Here is a 25,181-nt window from a genome sequence, read left to right on the forward strand (position 1 = left end):
TTTTGGCGCAACAATCGCGGGCGTCTTTCGACCTCTCTTCGGCATTTTTATTTCGCATCGTTGTAGAAACTGAAAGTACAGACGCTTTACAAAATACATGCACAATGAGCGACAGATTAAATCAGATTGAAAAAGCATGTTTGTCGTTAATAATTTGGTCAGATGCTGTAATTAACTATGAAATCTAGTCCGCAGAGCGTTTGAATAACTTTGATTGTTTTCCTGCTCCTTTATGCAGACGCTTGCTGAATAAAAGTGACGTCGCATTAAGATAATAATTGCAAAGAGGATATACCGAAAATGAGCAAAGAATTTTTTAATTGAAGTAATGGTATCGTACGCATCGAATTTTAGGAATGTGCGTAAAAGTCAAATTGGTTGCGTTTTCAATACGCATGATATTGTATTTCTTTGCGTTTTTAAACATTTTAATAGGGTGAAAGACGCATATACGCAGCTTATCTGGGGCACTGCGTACATATTTTTTTTTCTGTTTTAATATAACTTCTTCATTTATTCACCAATTGATTTCAAATTAATACTGAACATCTCTTATGACAACACGGTCAATCTCGACCTTGCCGACCAAAATTGCAATTCATTATAACATCTTTGCGGCGTGGAGATATGCGTCGGCCTCTGCCGCGCAATTTGTTCTAGTTCTTCTTGTTTTCAGGCATGCATATCACGAAATATTGTATATACATTTTAGGATATGCTATTTTAAAAAGACATAGTGTGTATACACGTGTATACAATTGACGGTGAATCCGTAAAATTGCTATAAAAGATGGTGAATTCAGTATCGTATTGTCCTAAATCGCCCATGTATGTGATAAAGTAGCGATCAGTAGACAACATAATTGCATCTGATGTTACAGCACGATGTGACGCTCGTTGTGGTGATAAATAAACTTAAAAGTAACTGTTATAAGTTGCAAGATACATCTTAACCCTTTATGACAGAAGGTAAAATACAGTAGGAATTATTGACGCTTTGTCGATTGCCTTATCAATCATTGGCTATTTTTTCCATACAAAATGAGTTATGTATAAAAAACCTCACACCAATTTAGAAAAAATAAAACTTATTTCGCCGAAAATCCAGTGGCATATCTCCTGAACTTCATTTTAAATTTGTTTTTTATCAGCGTTTTATAAGTTATGGCAAAACAGTTTGACCTATGTACAAATTTCAATTAGCAAATTGCTTAAGATAGAAGGAAAATATATTCGCTTTTTATTTAGAAATATAGAAGTGATATTAACTGTTGCGCCATATCTTTTTATTTACTGCCTTATATGAAAGGTATCGCGATACAAGACTAAAACCCATAATTTTATTGATATGTGCACGTTTGTTTTCATTAAAACTCGATTATATTTTTTTAAATAAACGCATTCCGATACATCTTTAAACGCGCATCAAGCCACCGTAAAACATAAACATACATTGTTTGAGAGTCTATGAAATGTAGAACATTTACTTTTTTTTTATTCATTGAATATATTTGAAATACGTTTTGATTTTTATATTTATTTGTACACAGAACTTTAAAAAATCTGCTAAATATAGTCCACTGCAATCGCAAATAATGAAATATATGACTAACATATAGGAGTAAGAATTTCAGACCGAAGATATATATTTTTCATATGTATATGTATATTTTCACACATAGTATGTCTAGTTTAAAATAATACGACACATGCTCATTTATACCACGTTTTATTACGTTAGACACAAATAATATGTAATTTTTACACTAAATTGTATGGAGAATTGTTGCGTATATATGCATAATATTATGCTTTGACACAAAAACGCCAACGAGGCTACATTTTGTTTTTGTTTTGCTCTCCGAATGACAGGTCAGTTGAAAGATTCAGATAAGACGCAAATAGAACAGCGGATCGGTCCGGGACAAACAGTTTATCCTGCTATACAGTGCGACAAAGAATGCTTGTACAGCACAGAAGTTCAACGAGAAATGTGACTACCAGGGCTCCACAGGACAGCCTCGTGGTGAACATTGAGCAGGGATCCGTATTTGGTGGCTACACTTCTGCAAGCTTGGTGGCTGGCATTGGTGCTACACGAGATTATACACTTGTTCCAACTGAAGTACTCCGATAAAGATACATTCCAGATATGTGCTGTTTCAAATGCCACACTCAGTATATATTCATATACAAGTTATGGACCCGCGATTGGTGGAAGTAGCGGATATGATATGAACTTATTTACTGGTACCATCAATAGCAGGGGTGGGTTATTTCAATTGAAGTTTTTACTTTGGTACCAACTACACGATGTGTGAAATATCAAACTGGAACGATATTCATAAAAGGAACATGATTATTATGTAACTTAAAATATGCTGTGTATCCGGTAATGGAAAAAGGGTTGTGCTAAATAATGTTTTGTTTTAATTTCCCTTAACATTAAGAACTATGTGGCAGTATAAGTACATCCACTTTTTAAGTGCATGTTATATGTTAAATATATTATTATCGCTTTGTACCTACCTACCTACCTACCTTATATCTACATATCTACTAAGGACATATTACGCCAATTCCTACTATGGTACGCCCCTTTCGCGAAAGTAACGCCATTTCTGGTGATATTTAACCGATTAAGGTGACGTTAAGCTACTCCCGGAAACGTCCGATAATTATTCGCCCCTTCAGCAGGATGATACGCTTCTTTCAAGGGTGTTAAGCTCTTCCGGTTTTGTCAAACCCCTCCCTGAACTATAACGCTTTTTCCGCCGATATTTTGCCATTAATGGTGCTGGTACGCCCCTTTCGGCGATGATACACTACTTTCGGTGATAAAATTCTCCTACGTTTCACTTTTTCCGGTGACAGTACGCCTCTTCCGAGGATGAAACAACTTTGCTGGTCAATCCTTTCAGAGGATGTTTAGCTGTCATGTATGTACCAATCTCTGATGATGACGACGTGTTGAAGCAATCGTGATTTAAAACGCATTCATATGTAATAAAATAGACTGGCGGGAAACAACTTAACCAAAGGCTCTGGAACATAGACAAGCAGTTATTCCACTTTGAACACATATGTTTTCGAACGTTAGTTAGCTCTACAATTAAATACCTTAACAGCTTTCTCAAACATTATTTATGTGGGTTTTCAAAAGCTGGATTAAGGGAAATATTTGATTGAGTTGTTTTACGATATCAACATTGATGATCGTGTAATTAAATTTTGTCTTTGTATCGTTCATTTTACATCTTGTTTTTATTTAAAGCTTGACAAATTTTTACTTTCAAATGTTTCTTCAATAATTTGAAAAAAAAACTTAAGTTAATACTAATGCAATAGACTAAGGCATATTCGAGAATTCGGGGCATGTACTACATACGGATAGACACATGCTGTAATGGCAGATTTAAATTGTAAAACTGTATACAAATAATTAAAAATTGTATGACTTGTGCGTGGAAGCCATGAAGAGTCCCTTTTGTTCACTGCCTCCTTATTTTCTCCGAAACCTCCTGACTGTTTCCTATCGATATTTAAACAACTATTTAAATAAATACATGCAATTTAAGTGGGTAAACACATATTGAAAAGTACAATATAGAAATAATGTAAACAGGTGTTTAATACAAATTTGAAGACCTTATATTATTTTGTAGCTCTAATTACAGTTCATTACATGTTCGTAAATCGTAAATCCGTTACTATTGAGAAGTGTTTTAAACTGACCATAAACGTATGGATACGTTTTTAAACTTAAATGATGCACTGCTGTTTATATTGGCCTTAGAGAATAATTCAATGAAGAGGGGCATCGCAATCAGGAGATTGCGGCGGAAGTAAGGAGGCAGTGAGGACAATAATAAAAAGGAAGGAGGATGCATGCAAAGCAAATGACATACTTTTACATGTATGTTTTTTACATAATTTTCACAGAAAGATTGGCTACGACTGTCGTCAAAATTGGACAATTGAAAAGCATATCAATTATCTTTACATCCCCGGAAGAGGCGTAAGATCTCCGGAATTTCGTTACGTCCTGGGAAAAGAAGTTGCATCATCCTTTGCATGAGGTGTTGAATATCCAGAAGGTACGCAACATGCTCGGATCATCATTCTTTATATAATCAGGGTGATGAAAATAATACAGAAAAAAAAACGTGTTTATTTGTTTCACCTGAAATATTATAATCGCGAATTTGCTGTTTTTTGTCATGTCTAGTATTAAATCCACAACTCCATATGCAGTTGAACAATCTGAGCAAACCTATCAGGAATGGCGGCATGTACCGGAATGGAACAAGATATGTGCGTTCACTGAATATCTGAAAGGTGAAACCATACTTGATTATCGGAGATGCATTTATTCCCTTGATTAATAGTATACTTACAAATAACGCATTCAATGATCAAATTATTACTAACACTTATTTCATTTTTTTTTCTAACGATCCAGTTGGGCAGGGAGCTCATGCTAGAGGTTCACTCGATTAAACCTAAGCATTGCTATATATAAGATAATCGCATCGTCCTGATTGACCCAGTCGGGTCAGGGAATTCCAGCTTCTGCAACACGATCGATTCTGTGCTCAAGTTTGAATCAAACATATGGCTCTTTGTGGGGAATCAAAACATAGCTTCACCAAAACGGTACGTCTTATTAAAAGGCTTTAATAGTCCGATTAAGGTCAAACAAGTATCAATAGTAAAGCTCGCTAAAAATATTAAATAAGAAACATAAGTATGCCGTTGTTAAAATACCGATTTGTTTCGCATAACTACTTTTCTGGTTTTATTATGCGATGAAGCCCAAACAAGTCTCGTTCTTGTAAAAATCGCTATTAAAAATAAAATATTAGGCATGACTATAGTTCTTAACCAACCATACGTATTCAAATCAACACGAGACAAAATTCTTCATGTGCTTATATCTGACACGAGGGAGCCTGAACCTGATTTCAATATTGACACCATGGAGTTTTTTTTATATGGTCATATTGCAAAACAATACAACGTATAATAATAACAATATGTTATGAAAGAAAACTCGTTACAGTTTTCCTTGAATAGCTACGGCAAGCACCTTTTTTATTTACATTGTTTTACACATTTTCATCCGATAACGGAACAGTAAATTTCTAACCCAGGTCGAAATAGGGGAGTGACCAAGAAAATAAAAAATGGACATTCAGCACGCGGTTACATTTAAAACGGTCACACAATATCGCGATACACGTTATAGTATTGTTCAAAATGTGTTTAGATCATGCATCTGGGTTCATAGCTTGTCATGCACCAAGTGTCGATTGAGTGATATAGACTGATTTAGCTTGCTTGCGTAAACACATACTTTTTGAAACCACTAGTCAAGGAGCTTTAATACTGTGTATGTACATTCAAATAGGAGTCTTGAACTCATCCTTACCTTGTGGTAAATCGAGTCAAACATATTAAACATATTTTCTAAATAAGAACATTGTAAAACGAGGTGTTATATATGGATAATTACATCTTATAGCGGTCATCTACCAAGTGTGTTCCAATCTTGTCCTTTGGGTGTGGGAATGGAGACTTCTAATTTTACTTTTGAAGAATAATAAACTATACCAACTTCTCAAAACCAACCAAGCACATATATTTATAAACTATTTGGTTTGTGTCATCATATTGTAGCCCTCTATAACGAGTAATCAGATCAAGCTCCTGGGTTCGAAACAAGCCATGACTTAGTAGACATGTAAGCGATCCAAAGATATCTTCAAAGACATTTTGTTCCCCTGCGTGAAAATATCAAAAGTATATTGCTTCATCATTCACATAATGATGATGCGTGTAAACGCATTTAATAAGAAGTTTTGATTATAAATATTGAATATTATCTTACAAAGCGGAGATTACCAGTTATATACATTTATATTTAAGCGTTTATTTTTATTTTAAGCGCAATTTCACTTATCTTTATAAAGGCATAAAAAACTATCCATGTTGTAAAAATACTTATTTATATGATAAACATCATCACAGGCCTGTTTATGTAAATCTCATTGCGAAATAACGTTGATAAATGCTGATCCATTTAGATGCATGGTTATTATGCTGCTTTTTTCGGGGAAAAGCCATCTTTGTTATTTATTTGCAGATAAAAAATACACACAGTTAAAAGTCTACTAAGCATCGCCTCACTGGATACATCAGGGTATTTAATCTTGTTCTCTGATATGTAAACAGGAAAACACAATGCCATAATATAATAGTTTTGACGCTCAAATTACGTAATGAACTGTCCGCAATAATGAACTAACACACATTTGCATAAAACATTTTAATACATATGATTATTATACCGCAACGCATTATTGCCACTTAACGAAAATTACTCTATATTCTTTAAATATATCTATTAGAGATACAACTGTCCAATTTAGTTAGGAGCTTTCCACAATAACTAAAACAACTATTTTAAATGCCTTGGCTGGTGTTATACAATTTTGTATAATTTTGCTTTTGTGGACGAATGTTTTGCTTTTGTTTATACCATGGTGTGTTTCCCTTGTGTATATGAATATACAATAGGGTACTTCTTTAAAATGTCCACGTTGGTTATGGAAGCAAAACAAAATAAAGTGCATATTTATAGAGTGAAATTGCTGGGAGTGTACTTATAGCTTAGTTGACTGTTTTATTCGCGTAGCCGATAGTCATTTTTATTTTAACTGTCAAAGAACGCTTTATTCCACTGTGGTTGACTGGCTAATTTTGACAATTGTACTCGTCGAAGCACTCTCCCGTGTCAAAGGTGATTGATAGACAAAAATGGCATGTTCATTCCTTGTCACATAATTCGTCGGTTGCACTGGCCAAATGCTTTGAATAGAAAGCAGTTTGCTTTTCAGCGAATGGTTTTGTTTCGTAACGAAACATAAATAAGTTTCAAACATTTAATAACAATTAAATATTATAAAAAATGAATATTCATCATTATGCTTATTATGTAAAAATGGTAGATTTACAGCAGCGGATGTGACCGACGTAAACTAAAATAATGGTTACGTTTGTAGTAATAGTTTTTATTGGTAAATCTTACACGTACAGAAAAGTAAAAAAAACAAACCATATAATTACATTTTTTTAAAAGTTTTATAGAAAAGACAAACACAATTAATAATAGTCCATTGTTCCATTAAACAAGTTTTAATATTGGTACTTGATACTTGAACCCGCGACAGTTTTATTAGTGTGACGAGCGTATTACCACTCGTTGTTCGCCGTGCAGTAACAGGCAGGAAAATAATACTGATTGTAGGAAACCATGCTTATATAACATACATTACATAATGAATGTTTCACCAGATAAACAAAATTCGTCATAAAAAAATGATAGTTGAGAAGAAAACGGACTATATATGAATGTACAGTTTATAGCTTGTTGTAGCTGACTCGACCATTTATAGTGTCGGGTAGCTTGCAAAGTTTCTCAGCCCACAGTTGTCGCCCTTGTCCTTGGCCATGTAGACGTATCCCTTGTCACCCCACGTGGTTCCCCAACTGAAATGAATTCAGAAGACTTTTGTCGTCACATAGCAGAAATCAATTTATAACTCCATTTATTGTTCATATATAAATATGTATTCAGCTTACATTCCAAGACTACACGTATGAGCAAATCAGCTATACGTTTCATACTATTAATGAATTTCGAAATACAAATATCTCGTAATAAACACATATGTTAAACTTAATACAATTGAATATACTATGGAAACGCATTTTTTCGAGGTCGATGAACATTTTCATACATATGTGCCATAATAAAAGATATCTTCAAAAACTCTATTTGGAGGCTCAATGGACACAAACAATTATTTATCTTTATTTATCTACCAAGTTGTAGAGGTGACTGGACACAGGAATTATGCGAAGACGGCGGTAACCATGAATCTAAACGAGCAATCAATGCTTTCATCCAGCAATACAACTTAAAATCATTTATATAAAAATGATTCATTTTAATAAATTGGTCACAGCATTAATAAAGTTACTTATACTTGCATATAAGACGATCATTAAAAATATGCAAAATGAAGTTATCGCTGAGCTAGCGAGAAGATAGGGATAACATATATAATTCCTAATTATCTTTACGTACCTGTTTTTAATGATCCAGTAGTTTCCAGCTGTGCTGTACACGTACCCAACAAGAACCATGGCATGATTTGGACGGTTCGCTTGACAGTTCGGGTTGTAATAAATCCCGCACTTGAATAACCTGCAGACGGATGTATTGCTGATAATTTATAAATTATCTTAAATATTAAAATCAAGGTCATCTGAGGCCACATCATCATGATTACAACCTTTTAGAACACAATACAACACAACCCCGTTTTCTGACATTATACGATTTTTTGAACGCAATATTATGGCCAATACGAAACTAGCATTTTGACAGACTTAGCCAATTGAAAAGCATAGAGTGAACAGGCGAGCATGTTACAGACGTTTCCCCAATACAGTTTTGAACAGTTCTAGTGCTGATATGATGCTCACGAGAAGCCTCGATCGCTGCAGTCAGCGGCCACTGCGATTGGTCCTACACGAGATAAGGCACTGGCCAGGGAATGCTCGGACTTTCCAACGTTCCGGTACCCTCGAATGGAGGCACCAATGCGTCTTCGGTACCTACATCTGCCGTCCTACACAATGAAAATTAACGTAGGACTTATTTCTTTCCCATAAATCAGGTGTTAAACTTATTGCATAAAATTTAGGTTCAGTATTATTTATTGGCCATTAAATTTATTATTAAGGTTGGTAGTAGTCTGATCAATCGGCTTGAACCAATACAGCCCATATAGCTCTTATGAAATAAAACCACTTAATATGACATACATATGGGGGACACACATTTTGCGTGGGTCAGTTCTGACTGATGCGCGTTTACACTTTAGTATCATACACGGGATTCTTGCGGATAAAAGTGTGAGAAACATTGCTTTAAAATATTCCCCAGTGGTGTAAACAGTATCATACCATAACATCAAAACATTTAATATTTTATAATTTAACCTTAAACTTTTATTGAATGTAAGTGTTGTGTTTGGGTAAACAAACGAAGTGTAACGCATATAATTTCACAGGCTACTTTATTGTCATTCAACGATAGAAGCAATCGATGCCTAACAACTAACTAACCAAGATCAGAGGTCAACATGCAGTTATATAAAACTTGAGGTCCTAGCGATGCTGCGCTAGGCGTTGCGTAGAGACATTATCTAAATACACAACAGTAAGGAAGATTAGAAAATGATAAAATATTACGATTAAAACAACTATTACGCAAACCATGACAGTTTTTGTAAGGATGGCAACCTATGCAGAACCTATAACCTTTACTTTGTTTACATTAGCACGTCACAATTGCCTTTGATCGATTGCTAAAAATGAGACAGCCATGTTCCTTTTTTTTATTTTATCATATATATATCCTCTATTTACTTTGTTTCTGCGGGCAATGTTTTGTATTTACTCGAAGAATCGAAATGTATGCTCTTTTTTTTGAATGTGAATAATAACTTTTATGAAACAAGGTTATGAATAAAAAATAGACACAATTTTTAACATCCATCAATACATGTATGTGTATGCCCCCTCACCCAAAATTTATTCTAAAGCTCCATTTTCATACACATTACACTCTAATAATGTACTAAGAAATCAGTGTTCATCATATTTAACTCTGTAGCCCCAGTTTACCAACTTAAATGAGCATACTTATCAAAGGCGTTTTCATATATCGTGCATTGGCTTACAGACATACCGATCATTTGACTGACAAACATGTACAAAGCATACACAACAATGTTCAAAATGGCGATGGCATGAAATATTATTACAAAAAATTGAAAAGAAAATATGGTTGCAAGTTTTAATTGGCTAGTCTTACCAAATATTAGGTTTTATTTTGAGACTTGCTTCGTAAAGTATTTTCAGCAAGTTCTGATCTCTGACTTTCTAAATACAATAAACGCTGTCTAAAATATCTCAGCAAGTATTGGAACCGTGTAATGGTCTGAACAATTATTGAGTAAAAACATCCCAAACACGTACTTGACCAGAATACGGATAACACTTCTCGGTACTAACTCCCCTACGACGGATGTAGTTGAATGCGTTGGTCATCCAGCCTCCTCTGCAGCCGTAGTTGCCTAGATATAAACACGAAACGTTACACCATATGTTAATCACCTCACGCTTAGTTGGCTTAAATGACACTGACTTTGCGAAATGATATTTAATGTTGACAAATCAATAGTATCCATAAGCACTTGCAAATTATCTAACAATTTAGAATGTTAATATAATCTTGCACAAAATCGAAACCGAAGGTTTGTGGCAAAATTACAAGTAAATGAGATTTATGCTCTAAAGTAAGAAAATCATTAAAGATTTTTTTTTAAATTTGTACAACAAAAACAGAGAAAGAAAGCTGTTGACAATGGACCTATAAGAATGACATTTAACTAAAGGGTATCCATCCTAACGGACAATCTGATCCATACGTCCCTCTGCCATACTATTTGGTAGGGTGGGTTTTGGTTTGTTCACGTTCAATATGTTCTATTGTCATCGAAAATAAGCATTCGGGGGTCGAGGACATCACGGAGGGTTATAATAATCTATTTCTGTTATACAAAGGGGTTTTAAACCTGTCATTCAGCCCTTCTATATAGTACCGTATCCTCCCTTTGTACAGTCCACGAGATCCTGCTCGGACAAATCGGTTGTCTTCCCACTTTTTTTAAATATAATCGCCTCCAGTGAACCAAGGGCGGAGAATGCCCAGCACGAGCCACAACCGCCCTGAAATGACATCATCTTTATAGAAACTAAAAAAAATATGTACATGAAAAATAAAGAACAGAAACAACGTGGTATGGCAACATAAAATGACTGAGGACTTCACTTACAGCACAATTACTACAATTAGCGTAATTTTGTTAACAACTAGTTATACAATAGCGACAGGTAGTAAAGAAATGTTTCTGCTATACTCATGAAATGACAATTCTGAAATAAAAACGTAAGGGCCGGATTTTATGGCATATATCTGAAATGACAAGCAAACACCATTCGGATCAAACGATATAATTATAGAATAACAACGCAGCTGAATAAAAAGTAAACATTGAAATTAACATTTCAAAAGCCACACTAGTCATTCCGAAATAAGCGGTAATAAATATAACATATAAATGATTTTTTTTTCGTTTGCTGGGAAATGAAACATGATTGACTTATTAAGTGTATCTCTTTTTTCAAACGTTTATACAAAATCTTAAAAAAGTACAATACATTTGAATTGTTCTTCTTCTTTTGTTAACATTTTGACTTTCAATGCATTTTGTGCTAGCCTCTGCCAAATAATATTTTTCTAGTACAATAAAATGCATCTGAAATGGAGATTATACATGCATGTGCATTCGTGCAACAAAACATTAATTCCTGACCAATCAGCATCGCCGATGAATGCTATTGCATAACAGAACATAAGAACTACAAAATAGCACTATTGTGTCCTTAAAAACTAGTTTGTTCCATTTCGTTTTGGAAAGCCATTTATATCATTACACTCTGATAAAAATAGTGGTTAGCATATTTTAAGAACCAAATCATCATAACACATAGACACTAACACAAAAATTACGGCATTGATATGGATCAATCCATAATGGGTCACTTGAAAGATACCTGATTTTTGACGGGTGTCACCACCCCTTTCTGTCTCCAATCTATTGGAGAGGCATTAGGGTCTGGTTCTGTCAGAGCTTCCGGGTAGACTTCCGCTCCCTCCTCGGGCACGATGAGATCCCGGAGCATTGTCTTCTCGAACTCGTCTTCCGCCTTGCGGGGTAAACCGGAAATAAAACTGCTGTTCAAACAACAGTTGGTAAGGTATGCGTTTGTTCGCTTATAGAGAAAATCAGCTTTCATCTACATATGACATATATCATTATTTCTTAGATAAGTAAGAAGCTTCTTTTAATCATTAATGTCATAACCAATTGAAAATAGTCAATACTTGTCCTTATCTAAGTGATTCTGCTCGACCCAGTCTTGCTAATGAAACCATTTACTACTACTACTACTACTACTACTACTACTACTACTACCACTACTACTACTACTACTACTACTACTACTACTACTACAACTACTACTACTACTACTACGTAGAAAATTTCACTTGTTAATTTGATAGGAAAAATGCAATAAGACAACTGCCCAGATATGGGAGAATTTTAAATGCTTATTCAATATCTACTGTCTACCCGCCAGGGGAGGTAATCACTCGACAAGGCGTTTGGAAATGTAAATATACAACGCTAGTCAAAAACGGGTAATTTTGAAAACAAAATTTGGGAGAAATCGATAAAGGTATATAACAAAAATACATATGTAGAGTAGAACTCTCTTTTATAATAAATATCCAACTTAAATACTTATATTATCCTACCATGTCTGCGAACTGATTCTCTCCTACTGTGTACGTCACCTCTCCCCTGTCATAGCGCAGGTTGTGGTCTCGAATGAACCGCAAAGTGTCCTTCCAGTAAAGCCGTCTATTGAGTTACATAGAAAACGTAGAAACTAAATTGGAAGAATGTTTGATTACCAAAATCATAATTTACATAACGTACAGCTTGACAGAAATAGCGTTAGCGTGTTTCTTTTGAAAAATGGAAAAAAATAAAACAGTTCTCACAACTGATCAAATGCTTAAGTTCGCATATTTTCGCTTGCCTGTTTCTGTTAATCTTTTTTTTGTTGTTTTTTGTCAAACCCTGTTAGTTTTATGACCAAACCTAACAATGCACCTTACATCATACTTGAATATTTTTTAGTTTGGGTAATCCATTGAATATTCCGTTACACAACCAACGCTTAGCTATGCAACGGTTTCATTGAAATATACGTATAATTTTAAAACATACATCGGGAAACATAGCACACTTGAAATAACTACTTTATAGTATCCGAGGGTACAACATGAGCATATTTCTGACAAACATATATTAGCCAATATCATTTAAAATAAATACATATCATGGATTAGTTTTATCGTTCGAGTTTCGATTAATAAGTAGAATAAAAAGTTACTGATAAACACGAATACGTGCTCAAAAGCTGTCTGTCATACTGTTTTGGATGTAAAACAAAACTCAAAAGTATTCAATCAGTCTCATAACGAATTTTGTTAATATTTCAGAACTTCGGTAACCAAAAGCTATTTATTATCAATCTAAATAAAAGGTTCTATGAAAACGATGTTTACCTGACAACCTCCTCCTTAGCGGATTCGTATGTCTTGTTGTGCGCCTTCTTGTATTCTATCCAATCTAAATCCATCTCGTCAGTCACATGGCTCATGACATCATCGGGAATTTCCCAAGACATCATTGCACAGGCGCCAGCAAGACATATCGAGGCGACAATAAAAACTTGCATCACCTTTGTTATACAAAGTAAATGTTTCAGTTTAGATTGTAGCATGATTCACTATTGTAGTATTGATTGAGTTATTTGGATATACATAATTGCATTATTATTAAAGTATTTAATTTTTTATATAATCCCCAAGCTCATTCGCAACTATGTTTCTTTATTGTACTTACGTTCGTATGCACAATGACACGTATCCAGAATAATGCTCTAATAATTTCGGCTCAGAGATTTATATACGAGCAGATCCGGGTCTGTATCTTTTTAATTAAAACCCATCTTAAGATTCAAATCTACTCAAAGAGTGCGTGCGTCACAAAATTATTCTCAATCATTACAGTGAACAAAGCGCTCATTGCAGTAGCGAATAGAACAATAGCAATTATCATGCCCATTAGAAGATATCACTGTCGTAATTATTTTGAGTGTGTTGTCGCATTATTGCTTCCGTGAGTCTTGAATGTATACTTACTTTATCAATTGCCAATTAATTCAAGCAATTTAGTATTGAACAAAACGGCGTTTGTTCAAAGTGTTATAAACTTTCTTTTGAAATGAGTCCAATATTTAAGCAATTTGTACAAATATTACTGCATGAGGATGTCTAGTGATTTTTTTTACAATTATTACCATACCTCCCATGCGTAAGTTCTGCTACAAGCAATGCCTATGTGGTATTCATATAAATATTGCGTTTCACATAAAAACGTCTTATAATGTATTTAATTTAAATATATAAATATTTCGATTAAATAGCATCAATAGGTTGCTTGTATTTCAACCCTCAATTTAAATTGAAAGAAGTTAAGAGTTACATTTAGCCCCGGAAACATTTAAATTATTAAAAAGATCCAATTTACATATAACAGACAGAGAGGTTTACAAAATTGGACACCGACACTACATTTTAAATATCGTTATACTGATGTTCCCATGTCATGTAAATCTCAACAAGATTTCATGCAGAAAACCGCTGCTCTCAACATTCGCGGGAAATTCATTATTACCGACATCGTCAGTTGCCACATTTTATATTATTGATAATCAACCTTTCCATGCATTTATCAGGAATTCCGTTCTCCTATTGAATTATGATGGGTTTTAAACTTATCTTTTTTAGGTCTCGATCATTTTGAAACCATATATCACACGTTCCCTGTGTAGAATCAGCACTTGGAGGACACCATGTTAACTACGATCCGGCGAGCTAAACAACTCCATCAGAGTGCAACCACGCAATTTACTTGTCATCGATATCTTCAAAGGCTTTCTTTGGTAGAGTTACGTCTTTTTGTGCTGTTACGTCTTTGCCATTTTGCCATTGGTTCATGGACATGAATAAAGGAGCACATGTAAACATAAATTGACTTATCAAGTTTATCCTAAGCATTACATTACCGAGTCAAAACATTGCCAACACGTTTTAATCTAACTTCAATATTGAGCAAACAAACGTCTACGTATCGTTTTTATTATTGTTTTTTTTGTAAAAGTAATTTGAAAGATAAACACATTTTACCATGCACACTACATTTCTTATTTTTATACTGCGCTACCTGTCTACAATTTACCAGGAAATGATTTTGACAGACGCCCAATTCATGATTGCTGCAATCGGATGTAGACACTTTTTATGTCGTCGAGTCAATACTGGGGCACATATTGTTTTTGCCCTGTCTGTTGGTTTGTTGGTTTGTTGATTTGTGTGTTAGTTTGTTGGTTTTCTTCAAACTTTAACATTGGCCATAACTTTTGCAATATTGAAAATAGTAACTTGATATTTGGGATGCATGTGTATCTCATAAAGCTGCACATTTTGAGTGGTGAAAGGTCAATTTCAATGTCATCCTTCAAGGTCAAAGGTCAAATATATGGGAGGGGGAACATAGTGTTTCACAAAGACATATTGTTTTATCTTGGATCATTTATATAGAGAATACATGGTTGGTGCCGAGATGGAGAAAGTTTATCCTGTGAGGCTTAGAAAAAGAAAATAGGGCGAGCTTTATCCTGCTTCATGACGTTGACATTAAAATGAAAGAAAATAAATTTTATAAAAAAAATAAACGCGGACTGCACAAGCTAATCTGGGATGACACTTAACGAACATGCATTAAGCCCAGTTTTCTCAGAACACGACTCATATATACATATTTTCCTGGTTGGTACTCGGAAAGAATCGTTATTAGTTTGATTTTTATCAACTTAATTAATAAATAAGATTTTCCTCCGGTTAACATATCGACATCTTCACTGGTCATAAATGGTTACAAACCGACAAAATCTCGTCAATTCCAAATACTATTCATTTACTAGCCTTCTTGTCAATTTTAAATAATTATTTTGCAAAGTTATTAGCAAACCAAAGAAAACAACTATTAGCCATCATACTTCCTCTGCTATAATTAGTGAACATGCACAAACATTAATAAAATCTTACACACTGTGCGTTTTTGCCTCTTATAAAGAAGCACGAAACGCCAGCGGAATCCTTCTGTTATAGTATAGATGTGAACATGCCACATTACTGTATTCAATCTAACACTAATTGTCAACAAAGCGGAATGTTTTGGAACAAATCAAGGCAATTGAAAAAAACATGTGATAACAATTAACGTGTAAGTAAAAAGTAAGATGCAACACATGTATTATATACACACTATCGTTTTTGCATGATGAAGTTCAATCAAGCACTATTAATTCTTCAAGAACTTTACTAACACGCACATAAACATTCGTTTTAACACAGTTTATTCGTTTCTAAATAGCGGAAAGGGCTGGGAATTGGTGTTTTATGCATTATTTAGTTCCGATGATCGATGTTTATTCTCAAACATTTGGCTATCGTAATCGTACTTCAGTTCATGCACAACATATTGGTTTTTACCATAATGACTAATATTTGACTTACATTATAAAATAAAACAAGAACTCAATAACGGCATTTTGGTTCAGCGTTTATATTTGTGAGTACACTCAAAGAATCAAATAAACACGACGTCATCAAATGTTGATCGCTCCTATACTATCGTCCCAAGTTCTTTGTTCTCCAGTCAAGATACACTGTGTGGCATGTTTTGTGCGCAATTCAACGGACCCGGATTCGGCAATGATTTACATCAGCGTTAAATCAGAATGACATAAGTTTGGAGCTTAGTTTAGGGCCATGTTCAGATTGTATCAAGCGCAGACCCTCTGCAGTGAGTATCTCTTCACCGATTTATCCGCTCAATTTCCTTGTCAATTTCCTCAAGCTAAGTATCAGCGGCTCCACATCCGCGTTACGTTTGCGTACGGTGTTAAAGCTGTTCAGTATCCTCGTAATTATGCATAACCTCTTTTATATCAGGATATATTGATGCATGGAGGAGCAACACAATATTGAAAATAAACAGTTATGATGATAGTAGTTTTAAAATGTATCTTGCATGTTACATTTGCATAATTTAGCCATGTTCTTGCTTTGAAATGAAATGCAATTAGAGTTGCAAATGAAAGGGAACAATTTCAGACACTCTTCAAACATTTATGTTTACTGTTAAAATGTGAAATGTGTGTCTACATGCGTATGAACATCTTTACATTTTATTTCAGTGCAATCTTAAATTAATCCTCTGTATGTTTAAGTCACATATGCTGTTAATGTTGCCTTTGGTTTTAATTATTGCAATTGAAAATAACACCAGTACCTGTATCAAGTCCGTCATTTAAATTTTTGGTACATGCCTCCTCTCTGTTAAGTATTATAACACAAATTTATATAACTTCTGTTTGTACTATAAATATTCATTTTATTCAGTATGTTTAATCTAAAATTAAGTTTAACGAGTAATGCATATACACCAATAACAATTACACAGTTAGTATCTTACTATCTTAAGAACCGTTTTAATGTGATATTGTATCAAACAATTTGGGAGCGGGCATGTATAAATGGTTTATAATGCTCCGTTAATCGTGATTTAAGTCAATACTCATATATATATTTAAACGTGATACGATAATAAAAGGCAATACACATCGCAATCGTCAAATAAAGAGGCACACCGACATTAGTTGCAAGTTAAGATATGTAGTATAGAAATAAACCTAGAATTCTTTTAAGTCATAAAAATAGTGCGTAACACTTAGATTCATTTTCGTAAAAGTATAACAAATCGTCAATATGCTGTACAATATTAATGAAACGGTTCCCAGATGAAAATATTTATCCGATGTAATAAGAAACTTTTAGGACAAATGAGAACTAACGGAGAGGATGTCTGTTCTGTTCTAATTACCGATAACTTAATTGTACTCACGTATTATCGGGCGCTCCCTATGATTAAGTTTAACATAGCTGAATCAGGCCTGCCACATCCTATACAAGGAGAACACTGTTCAGGTAGCTCCGTGAAATCCATACATTTAGAATATGAGTGATTGATTGATATATATATATATATATATATATATATATATATATATATATATATATATATATATATATATATTAAAGCAATTTGTATTAAGTGTTCCGTTTTGATTTATTGTTAAGAAGGATAGATACCGTATCGGGAAGATGGCGCTCTAAGTTATATTTACGGAGTACATAACCGCTTTACAATTGTGCCGCTATTGGCAGGTTTGACAAAGTTTCTCAACAATCAGCTTACGTGAAGCCGATGAATTGATTGTGATCGATCAGTACAATATGTTTTTAAAGGGGCATATTCACAAATGGAAAATCTGAAACTACCCCCAAATTTGACATTGATTCAAAAGTTAAGAAACACTGAGACGTGAATACACAAGAAGGGAGCAAAGAATTATTTTTGGATTATTTGTTCCACGGCCGCATACGGATTTTAACATAATACTTTTGCCGAATGAAATTTAAACTTCAACACAAACTCAGCTAGCTCAGACCGTCTCTTTTGTTGATGCGTCGGACGTTTTATCTTGGACACCTTTCACTCACATAATAAATCAAAACGCCGTAGGCGCTGACGGCCTGGGACAAGATTTAGGGTGCTTGGAAAGAAGTGTATAACTAAACTGAAGTAAATATAAACGGATCCACGCTATTTTGCTGCCAGATACAGTGTACATGTATGCTGATGTTATGAAGTTGAAGGTTTAATATGTTTCTCGTGCTTAATATGTCAATCTAGTTTTAAACACTTCGACCTTTAAGCTAAGGCAATTCAATGGTCAAGGTCATCATAAAATAGGTCAGTGGGAAGGTCTTGTCCAAAGGGGAGTTATGGACAAAAGTAAAGTAAATCCAATCATGAACCACAAAGTTATGATGAATGTTAAGTTATTGGGTGCTTTGACTTTTGAGTTCAAGGGCCAAGGTCATCAAGAAATATGTCCGTGGGAAGGTGTTGATCACAGAAGAGTTGTGTACAAATATCAAGTGAAAAAATTATTTTGTAGTATGGAAGTTATGGCAAAAGTATAATTTTTCGGACAGACAGTTCAGAAACCATATGCCTGCCTTTGGGGCATAACAACAATGTATGTATGAACAAGTTTAAATTAAATATTAGATTTATGGTTGTATTTAACAGACAAACATTTTCAAGAGATGAAGAGGAAGATTCATAAGTAAGGCTAGGTTTCTTTAACTGAAGTGTTAATCGGATGTCAAGCTTCTCATTTTCTTACTCTGGACAAGCAGTATCAAGTGTTGACAAGAGCACTGCCAACGGATGCAGGACGCTGGAATACAAGTGCTTGACACAGACTAAGTTTCAAATAAAAAAAGAGGAATAGTTTCCTCATGTCAATAGAAAAAGGTCATCACATAATCATTCTACAAGAGTGTTGAATTTCAAGTTGAAAGCTTTTAATGATTGAGAAATTGAAGTCGGTAAAGGGGAATAACGCTTACAAAATGGTGAATAGTTGTCTTCTGTTGTCAGTAGATGAAGGTGTTGATACAAGTGCATAGACCTCGAAGTGGAAAGCTTCGATAGTGTTTGAGAAATTGTAAGTAGGTAATAACAAGGGCTGTTTGAAAAACATGCATTCCCCCATATGGGCTGTCCGTTGTAGTGGCAGCCATTGTGTGAATACGTTTTTTGTCACTGTGACCTTGACCTTTGACCTAGTGACCTGAAAATCAATAGGGGTCATCTGCGAGTCATGATCAATCTACCTATGAAGTGTCATGATCCTAGGCAAAAGCGTTCTTGAGTTATCATCCGGAAACAATTTTACTGTTTCGGGTCACCGTGACCTTGAACTTTGACCTAGTGACATGAAAATCAATAGGGGTTATCTGCGAGTCATGATCAATGTACCTATGAAGTTTCATGATCCTAGGCTAAGTGTTCTTGAGTTATCATCCAGAAACCATTTTTACTATTTCGGGTCACTGTGACCTTGACCTCTGACCTAGTGACCTGAAAATCAATAGGGGTCATCTGCAAGTCATGATCAATCTACCTATCAAGTTTCATGACCCTAGGCCTAAGCGTTCTTGAGTTATCATCCGGAAACCATTTTACTATTACGGGTAGATGTGACCTTGACCTTTGACCTAGTGACCTAAAAATCAATAGGGGTCATCTGCGAATCATGATCAATTTACCTATCAAGTTTCATGATCCTAGGCCTAAGAGTTCTTGATTCATCATCCGGAAACCATTTTACTATTTCGGGTCACCGTGACCTTGACCTTTGACCTACAAACACACTTATATTTTCAAATGGTTAGACGAAAAAAAGTCTTTCACAGGAAAATCACATCACACGTACCTTCGCATAAACATTGAAAAGTGCATGGGACGGAGATATTTATCTTAGCGGACAACATACAAATAAACAAGGCATCACTTTACTGATCAAAAGTAATACAGGAATAACAGTGGATAACTTGAAAGAAATAATGATTGGCAGACAAGCAAGTATAAATATAACAAGCAAATTCGTTGAATTGATATCCCCCGCCAATATGCTGCTGGAAACAAAAGTGTTATATTTGACACTCAAAAAAGCATTTTTTCAAGATAAAAAGGGCCATAACACCATTATTAACAGATAATGTACAATGCCATTTGGCGTGCATTATTATCTTATCAATATATATACTCATTCCAAGTTTCAATGAAATCCGCCAAAGCACTTTCAAGATATGGCTGCCGACACGCAAACAAATGCATTTTTTCATGATACAAAGGGCCATAACTCCGTTATTAACAGATGGTGTACAATGCCATTTGGCGTGCATCATCCTTTTATCCATATATATACTCATACCAAGTTTCAATGAAAACCGCCAAAGCACTTCCAAGATATGGCTCCGGACACAAAAGTACCTATAGTAAAAAGCATTTTTTCAAGATACAAAGGGCTATAACTCTGTTTTTAACAGATAGATGGTATACAATGCCATTTGGCGTGCATCATCCTCTTATGTATATATATACACATACCAAGTTTCAATGAAATCCGCCGAAGCACTTCCAAGATATGGCTCCGGACACAAAAGTACCGATAGTAATAAGCATTTTTTCAAGATACAAAGGGCCATAACTCTGTTTTTAACAGATGGTGTACGATGCCAATTGGCGTTCTTCATCCTTTTATGCATATATATACACCCAAGTTTCAATGAAATCCGCCAAAGCACTTCCAAGATATGGCTCCGGACACAAAAGTGCCTATAGTAAAAAGCATTTTTTTCAAAATACAAAGGGCCATAACTCTGTTTTTAACAGATGGTGCACAGTGCCATTTGGCGTGCATCATCCTCTTATGCATATATATATACTCATACGAAGTTTCAATGAAATCCGCCAAAGCACTTTCAAGATATGGCTCCGGACACAAAAGTGCCGGACGGACGGACAGCTGGACGGACGGACAACGCCAAAACAATATCCCTCCGCCTCTGGCGGGGGATAATAATACACGAAACACAATTAACATTAATAAACGTTTACAGCCTGAATATAGATGAATCCAAATTTTATGAAACATTTCATTCCAATAAAATAAATAACAAAGATAAACACATTTTAGTTGGAGGTGATTTCAATATTGTTCTTTATGCATAATTAGAGATATAAATAATGGAAATCTTTATACTCACTCCAAAAATAGGAACATTTTGAATAACATATTTGAAATCATTCATTTGATGGCATAATACTTCGTGCACGGGCACAGCATGTTGAACACAATGAAAACAATACGAAATACTTTGCAAACAATGAAAAACTTACAAACGAACAAAAAACTATACTAAACTATAACTAAACTAGTAGTTGATGGCAAAGACATTACAAATAGAAGTCAAATACTAGAAGAACGCATATTTTTTAAACGATCTATAAACAAAAATGTTGAAAATAACACCCTCTTAAGAAATACACATCATGCTTTAATTGAAGAGGGTCACACAATAATTTGATGTGCCTGCACTTCCAGCTTGTTAAGTGAACAGTCAATCGTGTCACATGTTATCTCACATGATGACTCGAATAAAAAGCCTCAGACAATGAACAGGAGCAAAATTTAAGTGTACAATTTCGAGTATTGAAAGTCTCATTCTTTAATCAACCATAATCTAATCTAGAAGTAAAAGTGCACTTTTGCCTTTCATAGATAAACTTTCCAAAAGACTTTTTGGCACTACAAAAATGGATCAGGTCAATTTCCTTGCTGATCACATGAATCAACTTACCATTTATAAAAATGGACAACTGTATGTCAGGTGTTAAATATAACATGCTACCAAACAAATTTATTGATTGTGGATTGCAATCAACATCCTCAAATATGCACCAAGTCATTGATTATGTTACAAGTATTCTTATGGATCAAATAAGAGAAACCAGTAGCATACATGATGAATTAGAAGAATTTAAGTTAGGAGTTCCAGATTTAATCAATGGAAAGACATGTACTCAATGAATAATTTTCTGTTTGCAAGAAATGAATCAAGCTTGTTTGTAACTTAAAACTTCAAATTTTATAACTGAAAGATCCTTTGCATTTATACAAGGTCAAGTCTTTTCCTGTACCTATAAATGCTACATCTCATGATCTGTAGATGAAACTCAAATATTAAATCTCCCTGCTTTCTTATTGATAACTAATGAGTAGCTAGACCCTATTAAACTGAATGTGTAGGGTTCAGCCTCAAGTATTGTAAAAAATATTTTGCCTAATTACTTGTTCATATTGTATATTGGCAATCTTTGCAAATGACAAAATCAAGCAATTATATGCGTAATTTCAGGTATGTTAAAAATGCCATTATACCTACAGCAAACACAACTATATTTAAAACACTATGAATACATGTACACATATCCAGGTGACACCAAATTAACAAAACCAAATTATTTTATTTTGCCCATTTAAAGTTTTTATGACTTTATTACTTGAAAAAGAACAAGGGCTGTTTGTAAAACATGCATGCCCCCCATATGGGCTGTCAGTTGAAGTGGCAGCCATTTTGTGAATACGTTTTTTGTCATTGTGGTGGTAGTGGAGGTGGTGATTGTTTCATGATACCAGGCGCAAGCCTTCTTGAGTTATCATCCGGAAACCATTTTCCTATTTCCAGTCAACCATTTTACTGCCTAATTTCACTGTGACCTTTGACCTAGTGACCTGAAAATCAATAAGAGTCATTTGCCAGTCATGATCAATGCCCCTATGAAGTTTCATGATCCCAGGCGTAAGCGTTCTTGAGTTATCATCCGGAAACCATTTTCCTATTTCCAGTCAACCATTTTACTGTTTCAGGTCACTGTGACCTTGACCTTTGAACTATTGACCTGAAAATCTATAGGGGTCATCTGCTGGTCATGACCAATGTCCCTATTAAGTTTCATGATCCTATGTGTAAGCATTCTTGAGCTATCATCCGGAAACCATTTTACTGTTCCGAGTCACTGTGCCCTTGACCTTTGACGTATTGACCTGAAAATCAATAGGGGTCATCTGCCAGTCATGATCAATGTACCTATGAAGTTTCATGATCCTAAGCGTAAGCATTATTGGGTTATCATTCTGAAACCATTTTACTGCTTCGAGTCACTGTGACATTGACCTTTGACCTAGTGACCTGAAAATCAATAGGGTTCATCTGCTAGTCATGATCAATGTTCCAGCGAAGTTTCATGATCCTAGGCCTAAGCATTCTCGACATATAATCCCGAAACCATTTTACTATTTGGAGTCACTGTGACCTTGACCTTTGGCCAAGTGACCTTAAAATCAATACGGGTCATCTGCCAGTCATGATCAATGTACCTGTGAAGTTTCATGATCCTAGATCTAAGCGTTCTTGAGTTATCATCCGGAAACCATCTGGTGGACGGACCGACCGACGGACCGACCGACATGTGCAAAACAATATACCCCCTCTTCTTCGAAGAGGGGCATACAAATTAACAAACAAGTGATGTCATCATCCTTCGAAAACGAGAAAAATTGCCATATCTAGTCACGAGTCTTTTTTAAATAAATTGTCAAACAAGAGCTGTCACCATAGAATAACATAATGCCCCCTTTAAACGGTTTGATAGAAGTTATAGCATTTTTTGAAACCTAAACGCAGATTTCGAAACCTAAACGCGGACCCTAATTTAAGGTCAAGGTCACAGGGGTCAAAATGTTTGTACGTATGGAAAGGCCTTGCCCATATACACATGCATACGAAATATGAAGGCTTTATCTCAAGGGACATAGAAGTTATGAGCATTTTTCGAAACCTCAACGCAAAGTGTGACGGAAAGACGGACAGTCCGATCACTATATGCCCCCTTTTCTTCAAAAAGGGGCATAAAAACATAGCAAAAGGAAATTACAATCTTCGAACATAGAAATCATCTACAATGTATGCTTGAATGAAAAATAAAGAAAACAAGAGCGTCAGAGGACAGCGCGCTCGACTATTCGAGTGCTTGACAGTATAACATAAGCCGTCATGGGGAAATTAATCAAATTAATCAATAAGGTCAAGGTTATTGTTCAGGTATATTTTCAACAATCTATTGAGCATTTGTAAAGACATAAAACAAAGTAATAAGATTTTTTTTCAAGTTTGATAGCAATAGCTTGGGTGGGATGTTTGGATGGTCCTTCAAAAATAAAGTAAATAAACATGTGTTTCTTTTATTAAACCATGTTTCAAAGAAAAGAAAAAAAATGTGGGTTGGGTAGGGGGGAGGGTTGAGCGGGGGTATCATATGGGGCGTGGTCATTTATGAGAAAGGCTTTCAAAAATATAAAAGGAAAACAAAATTATTATTTTTTTTGGGGGGGGGGGGGCTGCAGGGATTCTGAGTTGGGGCTTGGGGTATTTTTTTTTTGGTGGAGTCCATTGTGGTATTCAGGTAAGTGTCGTATTGTCAAATTATGAATAAAATCTTATCATACATTAAGAAGTTATGGAAATTTAAATTTAATTTATTCTTGTGACCTTGAGAGTCAAGGCATTCAAAGGTTGACGTACAATTTAACTTGCCAGGTACAGTACCCTCATGGTATTAAGAAAATATTTGAAGTTTGAAAGCAAAAGCTTTGATACTTTAGAAGTCAAGTAGATCTAAACACAAAATTTATTAACATATTCAGTCACTTAGACAAAAAAGGGCCATACTTCTTACACAATGCTTGATACAGTTGTCTGCTCTTGTTTATAGATTGGGGTCATGTTGGTAAAACAG

General features: G+C 34.8%; 1 protein-coding gene across 1 annotated transcript; it reads right to left on the reverse strand.

Annotated features, from left to right (window-relative positions):
- Positions 1–6,313: 6,313 nt before the first annotated feature.
- LOC127838417 (procathepsin L-like) lies at positions 6,314–13,780 on the reverse strand. The gene is made up of 9 exons (XM_052366177.1): positions 13,680–13,780; positions 13,340–13,515; positions 12,521–12,626; positions 11,755–11,907; positions 10,740–10,866; positions 10,114–10,211; positions 8,554–8,699; positions 8,153–8,272; positions 6,314–7,551 (listed from the first exon to the last, which is right to left on the reverse strand). The coding sequence occupies exons 2-9, from the start codon at positions 13,510–13,512 to the stop codon at positions 7,452–7,454; spliced, it is 1,023 nt and encodes a 340-aa protein (XP_052222137.1). The 5' UTR covers positions 13,513–13,515; positions 13,680–13,780; the 3' UTR covers positions 6,314–7,451.
- Positions 13,781–25,181: the final 11,401 nt, after the last annotated feature.

The sequence above is a fragment of the Dreissena polymorpha genome, chromosome 7 (genome assembly GCF_020536995.1).
Source record: "Dreissena polymorpha isolate Duluth1 chromosome 7, UMN_Dpol_1.0, whole genome shotgun sequence".
Taxonomy (NCBI): domain Eukaryota; kingdom Metazoa; phylum Mollusca; class Bivalvia; order Myida; family Dreissenidae; genus Dreissena; species Dreissena polymorpha.

Coding starts and splice junctions, on each gene's coding strand:
- LOC127838417 (XM_052366177.1), bottom strand. CDS start 13,512: ATGCAAGTTTTTATTGTCGCCTCGATATGTCTTGCTGGCGCCTGTGCA. Junction 12,627..13,339: donor GCTAAGGAGGAGGTTGTCAG/GTAAACATCGTT, acceptor GTAACTCAATAG/ACGGCTTTACTGGAAGGACA. Junction 7,552..8,152: donor TACTGGATCATTAAAAACAG/GTACGTAAAGAT, acceptor AATTCATTTCAG/TTGGGGAACCACGTGGGGTG.